Source organism: Pan paniscus, chromosome 18, assembly GCF_029289425.2.
Source record: "Pan paniscus chromosome 18, NHGRI_mPanPan1-v2.0_pri, whole genome shotgun sequence".
Classification (NCBI taxonomy): domain Eukaryota; kingdom Metazoa; phylum Chordata; class Mammalia; order Primates; family Hominidae; genus Pan; species Pan paniscus.
Window position 1 is genome coordinate 82,349,203 of NC_073267.2, and position 23,620 is coordinate 82,372,822.

The following is a 23,620-nucleotide window of genomic DNA, read 5'->3' on the forward strand; positions in this document are numbered from 1 at the left end:
GAAAAAAGTGCAACCTTCTCTCTATGACACCCAAATCCTAAACTCAAGATTTGTGGTTAGTTCTGGCCAGGCCGGTGGCTCACACCTGTCATCTCCACACTTTGGGAGGCCGACGCAGGCAGATCACCTGAGGTCAGGAGTTCAAGACCAGCCTGGCCAACATGGCGAAACCCTCTCTCTACTAAAAATGCAAATATTAGACGGCCGTGGTGGCGGGAGCCTGTAATCCCAGCTACTTGGGAGGCTGAAGCACGAGAAATTGCTTGACCCCGGGAGGCAAGGTTGTAGTGAGCCGGGATCCCGCCACTGCACTCCAGCCTGGGCAACAGAGTGAGACTTTGTCTCAAAAAAAAAAAAAAAATTTTTTTTTTGTGTGGTTGGTTCTGTTCTCTTTGGCACCCAGCCTGCTGCTGTGTTGTATTGTACTTTGTTGCCAATCTAGCAGAAGGATTTTAGTCTAGGTAGGTCACCTTTCCTTTAAACAGGCCAAGATATCAGGCCCTCTTTACATTCACATGGAAAAGACTCACGTCATATGTTAGTAATTATTTATCAGGTTAGGAACTGTCTGGTTAGACTTTCTTTGGCCCTGGTCATTAATTCATGGAGTCATAGACCGAAAGCCCATTCTGTAAGGGTTTCAGCTAACATGAGTCCAAGTCTTCTTTCTACATATGAGGAAACTGAATCCCTGGAGAGTTTAAGTGACTTGAGCAGTGCAAGCACCGCGGTACCGGGCGTGGAATCCATTCTTTTCAGTCATCCTCTTAACTCTTCATAAAATATGTTGCAAAGACACCATAAAACCATAGAATACCACCTGGAGCATGCTCCTTAAGTTATAAAGAAAGTAAAAATCTTAAAGGAGACAGCAAAGAGTTCGGAATTCCCGTGGACAAAGACCTTTTCAGCCCTGCTGTCTTCTCCGCCCCCACCTGTCTCGCTTGCTCTCACTTCCTGGGCTACCTGACCTAGCTCCGCCCCCTCCAGGTGGCTCCACCGCTTCCTGGTAGCCCAGCTCCACCCCCCCACCCCCCTACCCCCCTACCCCCCACCCTCCACCCCCCTACCCCCTCACCAAGCGGAACCAATGTCCGTCCGCTACGGGGTAGGCCGGATCTTTCTCGCTCAGACTCATCGCAGCGGTGACTCGGCAGCAGCGTCTCGCGTCATCAGTGACAGCCCCGACCCTTGCTACGTTTGCGTCGCTCTGCCAGGAGCAGTCGCCTCCTCCTTGGCAAATAGTCCTCGGCAGGGTCCGAGTTCTTGGATAATTCGAGAGAAAAGGCACGATAAGTTGCAGTACGAGGACACGGAAACGACCAGGAGAGGAGGACAGGGAGCGAAGTTTCCGCAATAGTGTGTGAAGTTAGTTAAAAACTCCCTCCTTCCTCAGGATCCCTCCGCCTGCGGTAGCGGTGGTGAGGCCGAGGGAGCCGCCATTTTGGATGTTCGGTTCCTGCTGCCACTGCTGCCGCCGCCCCCGGAGCTGCTGGTTTCATTCGAGGTTTCGGGCCGGTGAGTGTCACTCCCGGCGCTGAGAGCATATTGCTGCTTTTGCCCCGCCGCTGCCGCGGGTGCTTGACCGGAAGCTTCCTGTCAGTTTCAGGGGTCCAGTCCCAGGCTGTGGGTGTTGAGAAGAGAAGACAGAGAAGCTGGGCCAGGAGGGGCCGGGAGCCCCAGGGGCTGCTCCGACTTCTGGAGGGCCGACCCCGAGGCCTCGGACCGGGAGGTTCCGCGCGCAGCGGCGTTCCGTGTTGTGGCGTTGCCCCGCCGGTACGGGCCTTCTTGAGCCCTTGACTTTCTCAGGCTGCTATCTTTGAGGGCTCATTCAGGGAGCCTGGGGTTTAGCGGGGCGGGCCCCACCCCCGCGTGTCTTCTCTGAGCCACGTATCAGCGTTCTTGTGTCTTGTACCCGTGTCAGGTCTCTCAGATAACTCCCAGCATATCCAAATGCCCAGTTAATCGCTGCCTGCCCCTGCAGTGCCGTCCTCTCGGAACCGGACATCGGCCTCGCCTCTCTCTAACCTTCCGACCAACTTCTTTCCCAATTTTTCGTGTGTGTGTGTATATGTTTGTTGTTGTTTTGTTTTTTTCAACCTACCTGCGAGTATACTGTTTACCCTTTTCTCAGCTCCTGGCCCTGCGGACGTCAGCGTCTAATAATTCTCCCGGTCTTCCTGATTGCTTGAAAGAGTCGGGACGGTTCGGTTGATTGTGTTTCCCGGTTAGGACTTGGTGTAGGAGATCCATCGAACCACTCGCTCAGAGTAATGTTTATGAAGCAGATTATGTTTATGAAGCAGATTAAATGGCTTTTGGGAGGCAAGAGCTGTCAAATGTTTTCTCATATGCGGATTCCCTCCCAGTGCTGAATACTTAGCTTTTTGGTACATACTGACACTTGTGTGGTATTTTTTTTTTCTCCCCTATTATATATCCCTGAGCATGGAAATCTGTCCATGGAGAAAAATATTAATCTGAGGTAGGTAGAAAGGAGAGTTGGGCTGCTCTACAGTGATTAGTTAACAGAAGGGAGGAGTTAGTGCTTTCTTAGTGACCTTAACTTTGAAGTGTTTGTACAGTAATGATCTTTACTGACTGATTCTAAAAAATACTTGTAATGATTTCATGTATTGTGTTTTTCTGGGGATAGCTGAATTTTAAATATTCACTTCCACCGTTCCCTAGAATACTTGTCAAATACCTAACTTGTCACACACCCTAACTTTCACGTTTGAAAAATATGAACCCTCTAAGTACTCGTAATCTCGTCACTTTTTTTCTAAAGGCATGTTTGCAGTCTAGCATGCTTGAATAAAAAGTATGTCTTTATTTTTATTTATTTATTTTTTTGAGACGAAGTCTCGCTCTGTCTCCAGGCTGGAGTGCAATGGCACGGTCTCGGCTCACTGCAACCTACGCCTCCTGGGTTCAAGCAGTTCTCCTGCCTCAGCCTCCCAAGTAGCTGGGACTACAGGCACACGCCGCCACGCCCGGCTAATTTTTTGTTGTTGTATTTTAGTAGAGATGGGGTTTCATCATGTTGCCCAGGCAGATCTCGAACTCCTGAGCTCAGGTAATCCGCCCGCCTCGGCCTCCCAAAGTGCTAAGATTACAGGCGTGAGCCACCGTGCCTGGCAAATAAAAAGTATTTCACAGTAATTCACTGATATATTTCCTACGTTTCAAGTTAGGCGAGTGTGATTGAATCACCCTTATTTCATTTCAGCCTGGGTTTTCACATCTGCAATAGAGAAATTAACTTATTTGAGATCACAGTCTAGTGGTTGAAGTTTAAATTTATAACTTGAACTGAGTCAAGGTTTTTAATATTGCTAAGCCACTTATAGATGCATTATTATTAGCAGGTTATTGAAATGAGATTGTAGATAAATTCCTCTATAGGTCATATGATGTCTCAGAAGAAAACAATATTTTCAGTTTAAATACTCAGTGATCTTGTTATTTGTTTTAAGCAGATTTTTCAAAAATATATTAGTTACTATTAGATACGTGAGTTCTGTATTACCCTGAAGCAATGGAATTTTCTCTTTTGGTTTAAAGGAACTGTCAAACACTGAACACCTATGTAATGCTCACTCATTTAGTAAGTATGCCCTCGCAGTTACTACTGAAATGTTCCATTTCTGACTTAGACTTTTCAAGTAAGGTGTTAGAAGAGCTATCACATAGATGTTAGTTAACTCAGTGTTTTTCATGCTTTAATATATTGGTATTTAAATGTCATTCAGGCGGGCGCTCAGTGGCTCATGGTTGTAATCCCAACACTTTGGGAGGTGGAAGGTGGATCCCTTGAGCCCAGGAGTTGGAGGCCAGCCTGGGCAACCTAATGAGACTCCGTCTCTACCAAAATAATTAAAAATATTAAACTTTTAAAAATTCATTCTTAGATAGTTTGCATTCACTGTAGAAAGGGTCCTTTTGCCTTAACAAATTCCTAGCAAAGTGTTGTTTAGTGCACCATTGATCAGTGCATATTTGAATGTCTGCTTTGTGTTTAGGAAACCTCCGTTTTCTTTTGGGAGCAGTTGCTTGTTCTTTGGTCTGACCTCTGTCATTGATAGCAGTTCTAGATTTGAGGGCAGATTTTAGAGTGAAACTATAAAGTACAGAATTGGCCAGGAATGCCTTGGTGATATTTCATCCCAGTGTTTATTTTAAAAAGGAGTTTTAAAAATCAGTGGTATGCAAACAAAACCAACTTCTTTATGATTTATAAAAACTTTTTTTTTAATTATTTTTATTGTTTGAGACAGGGTCTCACTTTGTTGCCCAGGCTGGAGTGCAGTGGTCTCGGCTCACTGCAGCCTGGACCTCCTGGAGTCAAGCGACCCTCCTGCCTCAGCCCTCCACGTAGCTGGGACTACAGGCGTGTGCTACCACGCAGGGCTCATTTTTGTATTTTTTGTATAGATAGTGTTTTGTCATGTTGCCCAGGCTGGGCTCAAGCAATCCTCTTGCCTCGGCCTCCCAAAGTGCTGAGATTACAGGTGTGAGCCACCTCACCTGGCCAAAACTTTTAATTTATACAAATTTAAAAAGTTGAATGAGTATTTTCCAAGATATTATTTTTAATTAAAAAAATTGAATTGGCAATCTACATACCAAAACAGATTTTCCACAATGCTTAATCCCCTTATTTGCATTTGATGAGGATTTTAAAATTTTGTGTATATAGCAGGACTTAATTGCTATCAAAACTTTAAAACTGTTACTTAGAGCTTCAGAACATTTAAAAATACTGTTTTAGGTGTTTGTAATTTAGTCTGTCCTTGCTTTATGAATTGTTTTCAGTTCTTTTTTGTTTGTTTTTTGAGACAAAGTCTTACTCTGTCTCCCAGGCTGGAGTGCAGTGGCTCGATCTCGGCTCACCGTGCAACCTCCACCTCCTGGATTCCAGTGATTTCTGCTGCCTCAGCCTCCCGAGTAGCTGGGATTACAAGCGTGCGCCACCATGCCCAGCTAATTTTTGTATTTTTAGTAGAGGCGGGGTTTCACCATGTTGGCTAGGCTGGTCTCCAACTCCTGAGCTCAAGTGATCTACCCACCTTGGCCTCCCAAAGTGCTGGGATTACAGGCAGGAGGAGCCACTGCGTTCAGTCTGTTTTCAGTTCTTGATTTTGGCTTTCTTTATTCTCTGTTGCTTTTACTCAGTTTCTAATGCAGAATAATGTTGAAAGTAGCAAACAATTTTTTTTCAACTCCTCTCAGCTTATAAGTAACAAGCAATTTTATTTTTATTGATTGATTGATTGAGACAGGTTCTCACTCTTTCACCCAGGCTGGAGTGCAGTGGTGCAATCTCAGCTCACTGTAGCCTCGACCTCCTCCCAGGTTCAAGTGATCCTCCCACTTCAGCCTCCTAAGTAGCTGGGACTGTAGGCATGTGCTGCCTGATTTATTATTTTTTTGTGGAGACGGGGTTTCGCCATATTCCCCAGGCTGGTTTCAAATTCCTGGGCTCAAGAGGTCCTCCCACCTCTGTCTCCCAAAGTGCTGGTATTAAAGGTGTGTGCCACCATGCCTTGCCCACAAGCAATTTTAAACTTAAGAGAGCAGGCTGGTGCAGTGGTTCATGCCTGTAATCCCAGCACTTTGGGAGGCCGAGGCAGGCGGATCACTTGAGGTCAGGAGTTTGATACCAGCCTGGTCAACATGATGAAATCCCGTCTGTACTAAAAATACAAAAGTTAGCCGGGCATGGTGATGCGCACCTGCATTCCCAGCTACTTAGGAGGCTCAGGTGGGAGGATTGCTTGAACCGGGAGGTGGAGGTTGCAGTGAGCTGAGATCACGCCACTGCACTCCAGCCTGGGTGACAGATGGAGGCTCTGTCTCAAAAAAAAAAAAAAATTAAGAGAGCATATAGAAATCTTTTGTATTTCTTGGCTTATAGGTTTTGAAATTATCTTTGTTGGCTGGGTGAGGTGGCTTATGCCTGTAATCCCAGCACTTTGGGAGGCCGAGGCGGGTGGATCACGAGGTCAGGAGATCGAGACCATCCTGGCCAACATGGTTAAACCCCATCTCTACTAAAAAATAGAAAAATTAGCTGGGCATGATGGTGCGCGCCTGTAGTCCCAGCTACTCGGGAGACTGAGGCAGGAGAATCACTTGAACCTGGGAGGTGGAGGTTGCAGTGAGCTGAGATCACGCCACTGCACTCCAGCCTGGGGACAGAGCGAGACTCTTGTCTCCAAAAAAATAAATAAATAAATAAAATATGTTTATCAAAATGTAGCATTTTTACAGTTGCCTTTTTGTATAGAAAATTTTATTTCAATGAGGTCAAGAAATAGAAAAGGGAAAAGAGGTGTCTTTTTTTTTGAGACGGAGTCGTCCTCTGTTGCCCAGGCTGGAGTGCATCGGAGCCATCTCTGCTTACTGCAACCTCCACCCCCTGGTTCAAGCAATTCTGCCTCAGCCTCCCGAGTAGCTGGGACTACAGGTGTGCGCCACCATGCCTAGCTAATTTTTGTATTTTTAGTAGAGACAGGGCTTCACCCTGTTGACCAGGCTGATCTCGAATTCCTGGGCTCAAGTGATCCCCCAGCCTTGGCCTCCCAAAGTGCTGGGATTACAGGCATGAATGAGGTGTCATTTTTACTTTGAAGATACGTGTTAAGTTTTTTTCTTCACTGACCTAGTAACACAATACACTTAATATGGCATGAGTTTTGGTTGCTGGAGAAACTGGTTAAAGTTTGAAGGGTCCAGAAGTGGGAGAAAAAAAACTCACTTGCCAAATGTGTTGAGTCAGCATTAACTAACACTTTAGCATAAAAGGGCAAGGTTTAGGATGAGATGATTGAAATGAGAAATGCTTTTTTTCACTAGGTACTTGGAAATTTTACTTTAAAAAAAAGCCTACTCAGACCATTGGAGAGATTTAATTAGTAAATCATAAATGTTGGCAACAAATTAAGTAGGTTTAGAAGGAAGAAGTCATTTTTTTAAAAGATGAGGAAAAAATACATGTGACTTTTGTAATTTATAAATAAAAACATCTTATTTTTTATTTATTCTTTTTGAGACAGAGTCTCACTCTGTCACCCAGGCTGGAGTGCAGTGGTGCCATCTCAGCTTACTACAGCCTCTACCTCCTGGGTTCCCGCGATTCTTGTGCTCAGCCTCCCGAGTAGCTGGGACTGCAGGCGTGCACCACTGTACCTGGCTACTTTTTGTATTTTTAGTGGAGACGGGGTTTTGTCATGTTGGCCAGGCTGGTCTCGAACTCCTGACCTCAGGTGATTGACCTGCTTCAGCCTCCCAAAGTGCTGGGATTATAGGTGTGAGCCACCGAGCCTGGCTAAAATATTTTAAATCTTTCAAAGATATGTAAAGATGTTACGTGTTTTCTAAACCTAAAAATAAACTTCGCTGGCCAGACCTGGTGGCTCATGTCTGCAATCCCAGTACTTTGGGAAGCCAAGTCGGAAGGATCACTTGAGGACAGGAGTTTGAAACCAGCCTGGGAAACACAGTGGGACTCTGGCTGTACGAATTTATTTTTTGAGACGGAGTCTTGCTCTGTCACCCAGGCTGGAGTGCAGTGGTGCGATCTCGGCTCACCTCAACCTCCGCCTCCTGGGTTCAAGCGATTCTTCTGCCTCAGCCTCCCAGGTAGCTAGAATTACAGGCGCCCGCCACCATGCCCAGTTAATTTTTGTACTTTTAGTAGAGATGGGGTTTCACCATGTTGGACAGGCTGGTCTTGACCTCCTGACCTCAGGTGATCCACCCACCTCGGCCTCCCAAAGTGCCGGGATTACAGGCATGAGCCACCGCGCCTGGCCCAAAATTTTTTAAAGTAGCTGGGTTGTGGTGTCTTTGCCAGTAGCCTTAGCTGCCTGGGAGCCTGAGGCAGGAAGATCACTTGAACCCAGGAGTTCAAGGCTGTAGTGAGCTAAGACTGTGCCACTGCACTCCAGCCTGGGTGACAGAGATAGACTGTCTCAAAAAAAAGAGGTAAGTAAAAAACGCTTCTTTTGCTTCCTTTTAAGACTGAACACTTTCTCAGTTGTTTAGTTTTGAGGTTTAGTTAAATAGGTTCACTAACTTGAGCTGTAAAAACACTAATGGAACTCCTTTTACTTTGAGTTGTACAACTGTATAATCATTTATATAAGTTAGCTCTTTCAACCAAATACACATTGAGTATCTCTTATCTGAAATGCTTGAGACCAGAAGTGTTTCATATTTTGGATTTTTTCAGATTTTGGAATATTTGCGTTACACCACTTGTACATCCCTAATCCTAAAATCCAAAATCTGAAACACTTGAAGAGCATTTTTTTCTTTTCTTTTTTTTTTTTTTTGGTTACGGAGTCTCGCCCTGTCGCCCAGGCTGGAGTGCAGTGGCGCAATCTCGGCTCACTGCAAGCTCCGCCTCCCGGGTTCACGCCATTCTCCTGCCTCAGTCTCCAGAGTAGCTGGGACTGCAGGTACCCGCCACCACGCCTGGCTAATTTTTTGTATTTTCAGTAGAGACGGGCTTTCACCATGTTAGCCAGGATGGTGGTGATCTCCTGACCTTGTGATCTGCCCGCCTCAGCCTCCCCTGCTGGGATAACAGGCGTGACCCACCGCGCCCGGCCTTGAAGAGCATTTCTTCAAGCATCATGTCAACATCAAAAAATGTCAGGTTTTGGAGCATTTCAGATTTTGGATTAGGGATGTTTACCCTATAGTGTTTAACCTGTAGTGTTACATCATCTGTTCTATGACAGTCTTAATTTTAACCCCAAATTTTAACAGATTATGAATGAATTTACCCTTCAATATTTCTCTCAATGCTTAGTTAAGTACTGTATATACTCACGTAAGTGTACATAGGAATTTTTTGTTTTTACTAAAGAGAGATCATATTATTTATATTACTCTATGACACGCCTTTTTTTTTTTTTTAACATGTCATGGTCAGTAAATATAATTCTCTTTTTTTGTTTGTTTGTTTTTTTTGAGATGGAGTCTTACCCTGTCACCCAGGTGGTGGGAATCTCCGCCTCCAGGGTTCAGTGATTCTCCTGCCTCAGACTTCAGAGTAGCTGGGATTATAGGCACCTGCCACCACACCCAGATAATTTTTGTATTTTTAGTAGAGATGAGGTTTCGCCATGTTGGCCAGGCTGGTCTCAAACTCCTGACCTCAAGTGATCTGCCTGCCTTGGCCTCCCAAAGTGCTGGGATTACAGGCATGAGCCACCGCACCCAGCCAATATAATTCATTTTTGTTTTGTTTTGTTTTTTTTTTTGAGACGGAGTTTTGCTTTTGCTGCCCAGGCTGGAGTGCAATGGCGTGATCTCGGCTCACCGCAACCTCCGCCTCCCAGGTTCAAGTGATTCTCCTGCCTCAGCCTCCCGAGTAGTTGGGATTACAGACATGTGCCACCATGCCCCGCTAAGTTTGTATTTTTAGTAGAGATGGAGTTTCTTTCTTTTTTTTTTTTTTGAGACGGAGTCTCGCTGTGTCGCCCAGGCTGGAGTGCAGTGGCGCGATCCCAGCTCACTGCAAGTTCTGCCTCCCAGGTTCACGCCATTCTCCTGCGTCAGCCTCCCGAGTAGCTGTGACTACAGGGATCTACCACCACGCCTGGCTAATGTTTTGTATTTTTAGTAGAGATGGGGTTTCACCATGTTAGCCAGGATGGTCTCCATCTCCTGACCTCGTGATCTGCCCGCCTTGGCCTCCCAAAGTGCTAGGATTAAAGGCGTGAGCCCCCGCACCCGACCCGAGACGGGGGGGTTTCTCCATTTTGGTCAGGCTGGTTTTGAACTCCCGACCTCACATGATCCTCCCACCTTGGCCTCCCAAAGTGCTAGGATTACAGGTGTGAGCCACCGTGCCTGGCCGATATAATTCTTTTTTTTTTTTTTTTTTGAGATGGGGAGTCTTGCTCTATCACCCAGGCTAGAGTGCAGTGGTGCGATCTCGGCTCACTGCAAGCTCCACCTCCTGGGTTCACGCCATTCTCCTGCCTCAGCCTCCCGAGTAGCTGGGACTACAGGTGCCCGCCACCACACCCAGCTAATTTTTTGTATTTTTTTTTTGGTAGAGACAGAGTTTCACCATGTTAACCAGGATGGTCTCGATCTCCTGACCTCGTGATCCACCTGCCTCGGCCTCCCGAAGTGCTGGGATTACAGGCGTGAGCCACCGTGTCCGGCAATATAATTCTTTATTATTATTTTTTTAAAAGATGAGATTTTGCTATGTTGCTCAGGCTGATCTCGAACTCCTGGGCTTGAGCAATCTGCCTGTATCGGCCTCTCAAAGTGCTGGGGTTACAGGCGTGAGCCACCGCACCCAGCCAATATAATTTATTATTATTATTATTATTATTGTTATTATTATTATTTTTAAGATGGAACCTCGCTCTCTCACGAAGGCTGGAGTGCAGTGGCGCAGTCTCGGCTCACTGCATGCTCTGCTTCCTGGGTTCACGCCATTCTCCTGCATCAGCCTCCCGAGTAGCTGGGACTGCAGGCACCTGTCACCACACCCGGCTAATTTTTTGTATTTTTAGTAGAATTGGGTTTCACCATGTTAGCCAGGATGGTCTTGATCTCCTGACTTCGTGATCTGCCCACCTTGGCCTCCCAAAGTGCTGGGATTACAGGTGTGAGCCACCGCTCCCAGCCTATTAGTTTTTTTAATAAGAGATGAGATATAGCTGTATTGCTCAGGCTGGTCTCAAACTCCTGGACTTGAGCAGTCTGCCTGCTGTGGCCTCCCAAAGTGCTGAGATTACAGGTGTGAGCCCCTGCACTCAGCCCACAGTAAATATAATTCTATCTTGTTCCTTTAAACAGTCCTATTGTGTCTTATAGCATGGATGTACCATAATTTATTATTTTCCTGTGGACATTTAGATCATTTCTAGATTTTTGCCACTTAACAAAGTGCTACAATAAATATCCTTGTACATGCCGCCTTATATGCTGATGCTTTTATTTCTGTAGTCTCCAAAGGGGGAATTCTGGGTTAACAGAGAAATATATTTTAAATATTATTATTGCTAGATTATTCTCTAAATAGGTTATCATAATTTTCATCCCAAATAGCAGTAACTTCTCAATATCATGAAACCACTGGGTATAAATACATAGTTTAATTTTTACTAGTCTGCTAGATGATAAATGGGTCATGCAGTTTGTCTTAATTTTAACTTCCCTGTTACTGGGGCTAGCCTTATTTGATACGTGTAATGGCCATTGGATTTCCTTTACCGAGAATTGTCTGCTCATGTCCTTGCTTCATTTTTCTTTCTCTTTTTTTTTCCTCCTATAGGAGCGCTTATGGAATGTTAATTCTTTGTTATATGGCACGTGTATTTTTCTTGTCTTTGATTTATCCTTTTTTTTTTTTTTTTTTCTGGGAGACAGAGTCTCACCCTTGTCGCCCAGGCTAGAGTGCAGTGGTGTGATCTCGGCTCACTGCAGCCTCCGCCTCCTGGGTTCAAGCGATTCTCCTGCCTCAGCCTCCTGGGTAGCTGGGATTACAGGTGCCCGCCACCATGCCTGGCTAATTTTTGTACTTTTAATAGAGACAGAGATTCGCCATGTTGGCCAGGCTGGTCTCAAACTCCTGACCTCAGGTGATCTGCCTGCCTCTGCCTTCCAAAGTGCTGGGATTACAGGCGTGAGCCACCGCACCACGCCCGGCCTCATTTATCTTTTAATCTTATTTATGTCACAGACATTTTCAGGTAATTATATATATCCCTCTTTTCCTCTTTGGTTTCTGAAACTGTCTTAGAATCCATTCCAGCTGGGTGCAGTGGCTCATGCCTGTAATCCCAGCACTTTGGGAGGCCGAGGCTGGCGGATCACGAGGTCAGGAGACTGAGATCATCCTAGCTAACAAGGTGAAACCTTGTCTCTACTAAAAATACAAAAAAATTAGCTGAGCGTGGTGGCATGCGCCTGTAGTCCTGGCTACTCGGTAGGGTAAGGCAGGAGAATTGCTTGAATCTGGGAGGCAGTGTAGAGACACAGTCTCACTGTATTGCCAAGGCTGGTTTCTAACTCATGGCCTCAAGTGATCCTCCCACCTTGGCCTCTAAAGTGTTGGGATTACTGGCGTGAGCCACCGCACCCAGCCTTAACAGGTTTTGATGATAATTTTTCCTTGCTGTAGTGTGTGTCTATTTGTTCAACTTTATTTTAGGTCTTTCAACAAATATTTTATAGATTTCGTAGTTTTTTTCATATAGTTCCTATACCTTTCTTACTAAATTTATTCCTACGTATTTTATTTTGACACTATTGTCAATGGGACTGTTTACCCTCCATTTCTAACTAGTTAATATCAGATACATTAATTAAAAGTAAATATTATACCATCTTTAATTTTCTTTGGACAACTTCCCCACTCTCCTTGTATATCCAGAATTAATAGAACTTGGATTCATGAAGAATATGCTAGGGAAAATTTGTCATCTTAGTATTAAGTAACTTTTTTTTTTTGAGACTGCGTCTTGCTCTGTCGCCCAGGCTGGAGTGCAGTGGCGCGATCTCAGGTCACTGCAACCCCCGCCTCCCGGGTTCAAGCGATTCTCCTGCCTCAGCCTCCTGAGTAGCTGGGGTCACATAGGCGTGCACCACCGTGCCCGGCTAATTTTTGTATTTTTAGTAGAGATGGGGTTTCACTATGTTGGTCAGGCTGGTCTTGAACTCCTGACCTCATGGTCTGCCTACCTCAGCCTCCCAAAGTGCTGGGATTACAGGGGTGAGCCACCGTCTCCAGCTATATTAAGTAACTTTCTAATGTTTCTGCTTGTCATCCTAGGGAAGAGTACACTTAGATAAGTTTTTCTGGAATGAATGACACCTTACTAGGTTTGAAAGTTTACAGTTGCTTTATTTATACGTTTTTGTTAATTTGTTTGCTTTTTTTCAAAGCAAGTTTTATTCCAAGTTTTACTTGAAAGATAGCAGACTATATATAGAAGTTAAAAAGGCATCCATATTTACATCAGATAACCTCCTTCAACATTAATTATACCCTTTGGGTCATGTCTTTAAGCCAAATTTTCGTTTTGAGAATTTGATGATACTTCTTGAATTGAGAGTACTTTAGTATGGTTTTGCTAATAAGATTATGGTTGGGAGAATGAAATTTTTTTTAATTTCATTAGTGTCAGATTAGATGTTTGTCTTGTTTAGCGATCATTGTTTACTTGGTCTTTATTGCTTTTCATGCTTATATACATATACATATATGTATATATATATATAATTTTTTTTTTAATGAGTCAGGGTCTTGCTGTGTTGCCTAGGCTGGTCTTGAACTCCTGGAATCAAGCAATCTGCCCTCCTCGGCCTCCCAGAGTGCTGGGATTACAGGCCTGAGCCACTGTGCCCAGTCTGCTTTTTATGCATCTCAGTGCTGTTGAATTGTTCAGTAGGCATGTTTGCATTTATAGACATCTGCTTTTTAGATCTCAGTTCTGGTGAATTTTGGTTATGGATAATTAAGCATAAAATAAGATTCCTGTAATTACTGTGACAATTTAGGGAGAATTGAACTTAAGTCCTCTTAGAGGGATGCCAGCTGGCTGCCTAGACAGGGTGGGGTGGTATCTCAATGTGATCCTACATTCCACAGCCTATTCTTTAGCCTTGAAGATCCAGAAATTCCATTTTAGTAGTTCATCTCCTAGGGGTGATTGAGACCAATCAAACACACTGATTTGTAAGTTATAATAATACTGTAGTATTGTAATTCACAAGGGGGGGATATGCTTTTCTCCTGAATTACTTGTGTCTGCATTCCACAGGACACTATTCCTTGTATGGAGGTACTTGGGAGTTGAGGCGCTTAAGGAAGTATTTAATAATCAGAAAGTTGCACTGTGAGCCTGAAACAGACCATATAAAGTTGGTCTTGAGTGTTTTGTCATTTTAGGCCATGGTGAAACCTGATGAAAGAATTAATGCTTGTCTTACAATGCTGTTTGCCTCTCTAAAGACCAGAATACTTATCCCCAGATTTATTTCATTGTATTATTATTATTTTTGAGACGGTCTTACTTCACAACCCAGGCTGGAGTGCAGTGATTCGATCTCAGCTCACTGCAACCCATGTCCCCTTAGCTCAAGTGATCCTCCCACATCAGCCTCTCGAATAGCTGGGACTACAGACGCATGCGCCACCACTCCCAACTAATTTTTGTATTTTTAGTAGAGACTGGGTGTCGCCATGTTGCTCAGGCTGGTCTTGAACTCCTGGACTTGAGCAGTCTACCTGCCTCGGCCTCCCAAAGTGCTGGGATTACAGGCGTGAGCCACCATGCCTGGCCTATCCCCAGATTTAATCTCTCCTATTCAAACAGTGAAGTTCTAACTCTGGTCTTTTCCGTTTATTTACTCTGTAGACCATTTCCCTTCTGTGAACACATTTCTTCATATAGGGGAAATAGGTATGCACCCCTCTACTCCCCTCAAAAGAAAGAAAACCACAAAAACACAGGCAGTGAGAAAACCAGCTAGTCTAGATCAGTGTAATGATAGCCAGAATAAGATGTATTGTAAAGTAAAAGTCTGATTGAAGCATAATACAATCAGTTGATTTGATTTAAGCTTTTCTAGTGTCACATTCTAGTCATAGTATTTTGCAGGTTGTAAATGGCGTTAAAGCAACTCAGATATACATATGAAATAAAAATCTGAAATAGGGGTTCTGTATGGCCCATAATATAAAAATATAGGCCATCTGAAGAATGCAAGAGGGAAAGCATGGTAACTTCTTTGGAGGGTTTTGCCTGATGTTAACTTACATCCCTTGAACATTCTCAGCTAGACTGACATTCTGTGACTGACACAGTAGTCAGTGGTGAAGTTAATTGAAGTCTCGCTTATTTGCTTGTGTCTTTTCTCATTGTTTAGCCAGAAAGACTTCTTCAAGTACAATCTTTGTTGGATAGAAAAATAGGTGATTTTAATGTTGAAAAGTTAAGTTTTAGAATTTTGTTTTTAGATTTAGAGCTCAAATAACTTGAGGTCTATTAGGGGAAGACTGACCACATAGTTGCAGAAGCTCCAGCTTTTTGGTTGTGTCCTTGATAGTTGGCTGTCAGTAGCTGAAAGTGCACAGCGGGCAGTGTGAGTTCTAAAGCAGGGAGAACATTATCTGGGCAGGGTAGAAGAGAGAACTGGGTTGAGTTCTGACACCCTTTTTCCATAGCTGTTGGTGAGCAGCTGGTACACCTTTATTTTGTGTGCTTTGGAAAGGACAATTCAATTTTTTTAAAGATATTTTAGCATTTAGGATTTAATAAATATAGTATTTATCAAGTTTGTATTCTTATAGGAGGATACAAGAGTGAACAAGGCAAATGAAGATCTAGCCTTAGGGAGCTTGTATTTAGTGGGAAAAACAGGCATTTCAAAGTAAAAAAAAAAAAAAAAAGGCACTTCTCATGGCCTGAGAATGGTATTGCTGTATGAGAAAAATCTTTATCCTTAAAGGGATTTGTGGAGATGTTGGAAAATAGCCATCTTCCCCATTTTGGCCATAAATTTTAGGAGAATTGAAACATGCACACATTATTTTTTTCTTCTATTTACATTTTTTTCCTTTAGTTTGTTTATAATTTTGATTCTTTGGGCATATAAAGTAATCTTATTTAGTTTAAGCTCCAAAACCCAATTTTGCTTAACCATTTTGGATAGAAATTTTTCTAAAATGAATTTTATGTTTCCTTTTTTCCTCTGTTTTTATCATTATTTATAACTGTTAATAAAATCTGAAACACATTAATCTATAATCCGTGTCCCTTAAGTCAGACTTTTAATATTTTTGTGTTCCCTTTCCATCCTTGTTTTAAGAGATGTTTTTATTATTTGCTTTAAAAAAACAGGACAAAGAGGGACATTTTATTTTGTTATAGTGTACAAGCCATAATGAATATAAAATATGGAACACTTAAGCATAGAGTGAAACCATCGAAATACTAAATGTAAGTGGTTATATGTAAATGGAGAAATTGACAGAAGCACAATCATAGTGGTAGATTTTAACATACCTTTCTCAGTCTTTGATGGGTCAGGTAGTTAAATTAGTAAGGGCAGATGGTATCTGAACTGTAAGATTTTTAGAAGTTGGTTATAATACAGATATAATTTTGTATTCATGTTTTTTCCCTGTGCATTGAATGTTAAATGTTAATCTTATTTTAACCACTTCTTGGAGAATCAAGGTCTTTTTATAAAACCACATTATGGTCCAGGTGCGGTTGCTCATCATGCCTGTAATCCCAGGACTTTGGGAGGCCAAGGTGGGTGGATCACTTGAGCTCAGGAGTTTGAGACCAGCCTGGGCAACATGATGAAACCTCATCTCTAAAAAAAATACAAAAATCAGCCAATCAGCCTGGTGTGGTGACTTGCGCCTGTAGTCCCAGCTACTTGGGGAGCTGAGGTGGGAGGATCGCTTGAGCCAAGGAGGCAGAGATTGCAGTGAGCCGAGATCGCACCACTGCACTCCAGCCTGGGTGGCAGAGTGAGACCCTGTCTCAAAAAGAAAGCAAAAAACAACAACAAAAACTATATTGTGGTACTGTTTATAATTTATTGGTGCTCTTAGGACCTCAGTGGGAGTTGGCTACTTTTTGATTACACACTAAGTAGCTCCAGACTGTTTTAAAAATGCTTGTTTCTGCTGTATATAGGTTTTTATTTATTTGTTTGTTTTTGTTGCTGCTTTTGTTTCTTCCCTTGGTGTTGGGTGACATTTTTAACTATCATAGATACCCTTTTCTAAAGCAGTTTCTATCTCCTGGGTCCACCCTCCTCCCCTCTTTCCCTTACAGTTTTCTGATTTGTAGCTTCTATTCCAGAACAGGCTGAATGAGGACTTCTATCTGGAGTAAAGTAGATGTTATAGTGTGTTGATGTGTCACTCTCTATATTGGCTGCTTGAGATAATAAAAATGTGTTTTTGGATTCTCAGCTATGTTCTGTATAGTTTCATTACTGTGTTCCGGACTTTTTTAAAAAAGGTTGGAGTTTATTATTGTTATTTGTTTTGTTTGTTTGCTTTTTCTGTTTTTTGAGACAGGATCTTGTGCCATCACCCAGGCTGGAGTGCAGTGGCCTGATCTCAGCTCACTGCAGCCTCACTCCTAGGCTCAGGTCATCCTCCCACCTCAGCCTCCCAAGTAGCTGGGACCACAGGTGCATGCCACCATGCCTGGCTCATTTTGTTTATGTTCTATAGAGACAGGGTTTCAGCATGTCGCCCAGGCTATTCTTGAACTCTTGGGCTCAAGCGATCTGCTCGGGTCTGTGTCCCAAAGTGCTGTGATTGCAGGTGTGAGCCACCGTGCCCAGCCTCACTTGTAATTCCTTTTTTTTTCTTTCTTTTTGACAGAGTCTCGCTCTGTCACCCTGGCTGGAGTGCAGTGGTGCGATCTTGACTCACTGCAATCTCCACTTCCCGGGTTAAAGCGATTCTTCTGCCTCAGCCTCCGTAGGAGCTGGGATCACAGGTGTGCGCCACCACGCCTGGCTATTTTTTGTATCTTTAGTAGAGAAGGGGTTTTGCCATGTTGGCCAGGCTGGTCTCGAACTCCTGACCTCAGGTGATCCACCCATCTCAATGCTCCCAAAGTGCTAGGATTACAGGTGTGAGCCACTGCACCCGGCCTCCTCACTTGTAATTCTTTAACTTCCTGTTACTTCCAATGCTTGGTTCCTGTGGTGTGCCTCCTTGCTTTCAGTGCTTTGGCCAAAATACGGACTCACATTTCTTTGTTTTTCAGGGTTGGAAAGGGCTGGAATTTTCAGAATAGACTTTCTTATATATCTAGGGTAGAAATAAGTAAAAATTCCTGAAGATTTGTCATTGCCCTTCTCCACATATGTTAAGCATTATCTTCTCTTTCAGTCTGATTTTACCAGTTTAGAATGCCAAAAGGGACATAGCTTAACTGGTGGCTTTTTTGACCTGCCTGTGTTTGGATGGCACGGTCTTTGAACCTGCCATACTGAAACTCCTGTGTAGACATCTTGACACCTTTATGGTTCAGATTAATAGAACCTTATTTTAGCCTTCCATCCCCCATAGTTCACGTCTCTAGTTTATTGACTCCGAAAATGACTTCATTTTTGAGATGAGACTACCTTCAGCCATCCCTTGTATAAGAGTTTAGTGTTGGCCTGGCGTGGTGGCTCACACCTGTAATCCCAGCACTTTGGGAGGCCAAGGTGGGTGGATCACCTGAGGTCAGGAGTTCGAGACCAACCTGACCAACATGGTGAAACCCTGTCTCTACTAAAAATACAAAAATTAGCCAAGCATGGTGGTGCATGCCTGTAATACCAACTACTTGGGAGGCTGAGGCAGGAGAAGTGCTTGAACCCAGGAGGTGGAGGTTGCAGTGAGCCAAGATTGCGCCATTGCACTCCAGCCTGGGCAACGAGCGAAACTCCACCAAAAAAAAAAAAAAAAAAAAAAAGACAGAGTTTAGTGTTAGCTTTTATAGGCCCAGCTGTATGACCATATCTTAATATACCCATTACACACAACTTTTTTTTTTTTTTTTGAGACAGGGTCTCACTCTGTCACCCAGGATGCAGTGTCACAGCTTACTGCAGCCTCAGCCTCTAGGGCTCGGGCTATCCTCCTGCCTCAATCTCTCGAGTAGCTGGGACAGTAGTCGTGTGCCACTATGTTTGGCTAACTTTTTTTTTATTATTTGTAGAGACAGCGTTTCCCTATCTACATACAACATTCTTCACAAGATTTTACAATAATGTTTTGTTACTTGAGTGGTTAAATATGCCTTTAAGCAGGTTAGAATAACTAGTAATTTTCTCAGGTATATATTCTATAACTAATCAAATAGGTCTCAATTGTTTAGTTCAAGGGCTTTTTTGTTTACTTTAAAATAAACTCTTTAAAGTTAACATATGGTAAAATTGACTCTTCTGGTTTATTGTTTTACAGTTCTGTGAGGATTTTTTGTTTTTGTTTTTTTTGGTTTTTTTTTTTGTTTTTTTGAGACAGTCTTGCTCTGTTGCCCAGGCTGGATTGCAGTGGTGTGATCTTGGCTCACTGCAGTCTTGCCTCCCAGGCTCAAGCAATCCTCCTCCCTCAGTATCCCAAGTAGCTGAGCCTACAGGTGTGTGCCACCATGCCCAGCTAATTTTTGTATTTTTTGTAGAGACAGGGTTTTGCAATGTTGGCCAGGCTGGTTTCGAACTTCTGACCTCAGGTGATCTGCCTGCCTCGGCCTCCCAAAGTGCTGGCATTAAAGGCGTGAGCCACTGTGCCCAGCTGGTGTGTCCTATTTTCATAATGATGTCCTTTGGAGAGCAAAAATTTTAAACTTTGATAGGGTACAGTTATTAAGTTTTTCTTTTATACTTTGTGGTTGTGTGTGAAGTCTCTCTGTTTAACCTGTTTGCAAAGATTTTCCTCTGTGTTTTCTTCTGGAAGATTTTTAGTTTTAGCTTTGACTTTTAGGTTTGTGATCCATTTTTAGTTAATTTTTGTGTATTGTGTGTGGTTAGGGTTGAGGTTAATTTTTTTCCCCCATGGAGAGAAATAGTTGCCAGCACCATTCATTGAAAGACTATCTTGCTCCTGTTGAATAACTTTGGCCTCTTTGTTAAAAATCACTTGTGTATATTTGTGTGGGTTTGTTCCTAAACTTTCAGTTTTGTTTCTATTCTTTTTTTTTTTTTTTTTTTTTGAGATGGAGTTTCACTCTTGTTGCTCAGGCTAGAGGGCAATGGTGCGATCTTGGCTCACTGAAACCTCCACCTCCTGGGTTCAAGCAATTCTCCTGAGTAGCTGGGATTACAGGCATGTGCCACCATGGCCAGCTAATTTTGTATTTTTAGTAGAGATGGGGTTTCTCCATGTTGGTCAGGCTGGTCTCGAACTCCCGACCTCAGGTGATCCGCCCACCTTGGCCTCCCAAAGTGCTGGGATTACAGGCGTGAGCCACCGTGCCTGGCCTGCTTCAGTCTATTCTTACATTCAGTTAGTTCCACATTTCCCTGATTACTATAGCTTTGTAGTAATTCTTGAAATTAGGTAGTGCACGTTCTGTTTTTTCTGTTTGTTAACAATTATTTAGGCTGTTATATGTCCCTTATTAACTTTTTTTTTTTTTTACTTTTAAAAGATATTGATGACACTAATAGCCTTATTTTCTGAGGTTAGTTTATTTTTTTCTCATCACATTTTCAAAGTATACACACAGTGTACTGGGATGGTTACAGTTTGTTGAATGTGTTTTAATCTGACAATTGGTCTTCTCTCTTAATCTCTCATATTTTGTTGAGTTGAGCTATGATTGTGACCATATTTATTTTTGTTGAGCTATGTTATGTTTAACAGCAGTTGAACAGATAATATCTATCTTTTCTAAGGTTAGGCATAGGCCTTTCCTTATTATTTTAAGGATTGAGTAAAGATTTGAGTTGTATTAGTTTCTGAGATATTTTGATATTAGTGATAGACTTACATATTTAGTGTATTCTTTGTTTTATTTTGCTTAATTTAATACTTAGCCATTTTTGTTTGTAGCCTTTCCAGAAATGTACAGAGTTGAGAGGTCTGTATGTAATAGCTTTGTGGAAACTTAGCACGCTTTGTTTAGCTTCGCTAAGCTGGATTTGGCAAGTCTTGAATTCTTAAAAACTAGTCAAAAATTTAAATGGGAAGTTGTGTGAATAGCTTTGGTAGTAAAAAATGTGAACATCTCTATTTAATGTCTTTCCATATCCAGAGGATGCCAGCCCCCATCAGATTGCGGGAGCTGATCCGGACCATCCGGACAGCCCGAACCCAAGCTGAAGAACGAGAAATGATCCAGAAGGAATGTGCTGCAATCCGGTCATCTTTTAGAGAAGAAGACAATACATACCGATGTCGGAATGTGGCAAAATTACTGTATATGCACATGCTGGGCTACCCTGCTCACTTTGGACAGGTAGGCTGGGCTGAGACTACATGTAGGGTATTCTTTGACATTGTTGCTCAGGGATTGTCCATCTTTTTCTGGTGGGGAGGTTCTTTTGATAGCCTTGTAGTCTGATCGTTGTGGAACTGAGGGTAAGATTGAGAGAGCAAGCCACAGACCTGGAAAGGCATGATATTGCTATCAATTATCCTTTCCACTGGGAGTCTCATTATACGGATGAGAGAATGTTTTGATGGTGGCAGCTAGCTTGCTTAAAGATTGACCAGGATTATGTGGTGGTTCTGCCAGAGTACCTGGACTATAATGAATATTTAAGAAAATGTTTCTTGCTGGGCATGGTGGCTTGTGCCTGTAATCCCAGCTACTTGGGACACTGAAGTGGGAGAATCACTTGAGGCCAGGAGTTTGAGATCAGCCTGGGCACATAGTGAGACCCTGCTCTTAAAAAAAAAAAAGCATGGTGTGGTAGAGCATGCCTTTAGTCCCAGCTACTCAGGAAGCTAAGTCAAGAGGATTGCTTGTGCCCCAGGAGTTTTGAGGCCTCATTGAGCTACGATTGCACCACTGTACTCCAGCCTGGGCAATAGAGTAAGATCCTATTTCTTTTTTTTTTTTAAAAAGCTTGCTAAATGTCTTCTTAATTGCTTTATCTGGGCACAGTGTTGTGTGGAGAAGTTCACAATATGTTTTTCAGTTAAGGAAATTAGGTGGTTGCCAATTGGTGGCATCTATTTTGTTCTAATTACTTTGTGCCTTGATTGCTGTAACTAGAGCAGATCTGGCAGCTGATTCTCTCCCATGCACAAATGGTTACTATCTAAGATGTCCATTCTGGGCTTTGAGAATGATAGTCTCAATGATAAGTACTTTCTTCTTTGCATGTTTATATTGTCATAAGTGGGATTTAGTCATGGAAAAGGAAATAGTGGGTTTTTTTAATTTCATATTAATGCTATTAAATTTTATTTTAATAATTTAAGAATTGTATTATATGCTAAATAGTCTCTCTAAGGAACAGACTGCCCAATTGAAAGAAAGAATGTGCAACACTATCAGGAAAGATAGTCATCAGCTTATTTTCTGTTTAGGTCAGTAATTTCAGTGGAAGGAGATCTCCTGCCCCCAAGTTAAAACAAAAAAGTACTGGGATTTAATCTTATCAGACTGACTTGGGTTTTATGGTCATCTTGGGGTTTGGAGTGGGGTCAACATCTTTAGAAATACATGATCAAGAGTGGGAGTCCATTAATTTCACAAAGAAAAATTGATGTGTTAGTATCAGAGGAAAGGGGACTGGATCAAAAGAAAAGGGGCCAGGCAGAAGCAACTGCTGGGTCATCAACATAGTCATATATTTGGTTTGGGACAGAATTAGTGTCATAATAGCATTCTTCTCTTTCACATGAATAATTTCTAAAAATATAATATGTTCTTTGAAATATATTTCATATTTCATTCGTAGAGTGTTAGGAGTGGAATGAAACCCTGAGGCTCTGATGTTTCAGTTATAAGCTTTACTACATCAAAAATTGATCCAGGTGGTTATCCATATACTGTGTGTCATAGTATAAAGCAAATAGATGCCTACGTGTTCTTGTTGATTGGTTGATTGATTTTAAGTATTAGGTTAGATTTACAGAAATCTGATATATTAGAAATTGGGCTATAAAAAAGTCTAGTGAGGGAGAAGACTCTTAATTCCTCAGCGATAAGCATTATTAACATTTTGGAAGCAGTACATTTACATATTCCCAAGGAAGTTCTTTAAGAGCATATTTTTTGTTGTTGTTTTTAGAGGCAGTGTCTTGCTCTATGGCCCATGCTCTGGCTCTGTGATGGCTCACTGTCGCCTCAACCTACTGGGCTCAAGTTCTCCTCCTACCTCAGCCTCTCGAGTCACTGGGACTGTAGGTGCATGGCACCACACCCAGCTAATTTTTTTTTTTTTTTTTTGAGACAGAGTCTCGCTGTGTTGCCCAGGCTGGAGTCCAGTGGCGTGATCTCGGCTCACTTCAACCTCCACCTACTGGGTTCAAAAGATTCTTCTGCCTCAGCCTCCCGAGTAGCTGGGACTACAGGTGTGTGCCACCACACCCGGCTAATTTTTGTATTTTTAGTAGAGACGGAGTGTTACCATATTGGCCAGGCTGGTCTCGAATTCCTGACCTTGTTATCTGTCTGTCTCGGCCTCCTAAAGTTCTGGGATTACAGGAGTGAGCCACTGTGCCCGGGCCCACCTAATTTTTTGAGACGGGATCTCACTCTGTTGCCCAGGCTGGATTGTGCAGTGGACACCTCAGGCTTACTTTCTACTGGGCTCACTGCAGCCTCGACCTTCTGGGAACCACACCCGGCTAATTTTTGTATTTTTTATAGAGACAGGGCTTTGCTGTGTTGCTCAGGCTCATTTTGAACTCTTGAGCTCAAGCAATCCATGTGTCTTGGCCTCTCAAAGTACTGAGATTACAGGCGTGCACTATTGTGCCCGGTCAGCTAATTAAAAAAAAATTTGGGCTGGGTGCGGTGGCTCACGCCTGTACACCCAGCACTTTGGGAGGCCGAGGTGGGTGGATCATGAGGTCAAGAGATAGAGGCTATCCTGGCCAACATGGTGGAACCTCCTCTCTACTAAAAATACAAAAATTAGCTGGGCATGG

General features: G+C 42.9%; 1 protein-coding gene across 3 annotated transcripts in view; it reads left to right on the forward strand.

Moving 5' to 3' along the window:
- The first annotated feature begins 376 nt into the window (after positions 1-376).
- AP1G1 (adaptor related protein complex 1 subunit gamma 1) overlaps positions 377-23,620 on the forward strand; it is an 81,385-nt gene continuing 58,141 nt past the window's right edge. The window contains exons 1-2 of one of the 3 annotated variants that reach the window (XM_055100245.2): positions 377-1,776; positions 20,769-20,972. In XM_055100245.2, the coding sequence (XP_054956220.1) occupies positions 20,772-20,972 (201 nt within the window). In that variant the 5' untranslated portion in view covers positions 377-1,776; positions 20,769-20,771. Of the gene's footprint in view, positions 2,486-20,768; positions 20,973-23,620 lie in introns of all 3 variants that reach the window. The other 2 variants (XM_003829495.6, XM_055100246.2) reach the window with 2 other exon arrangements.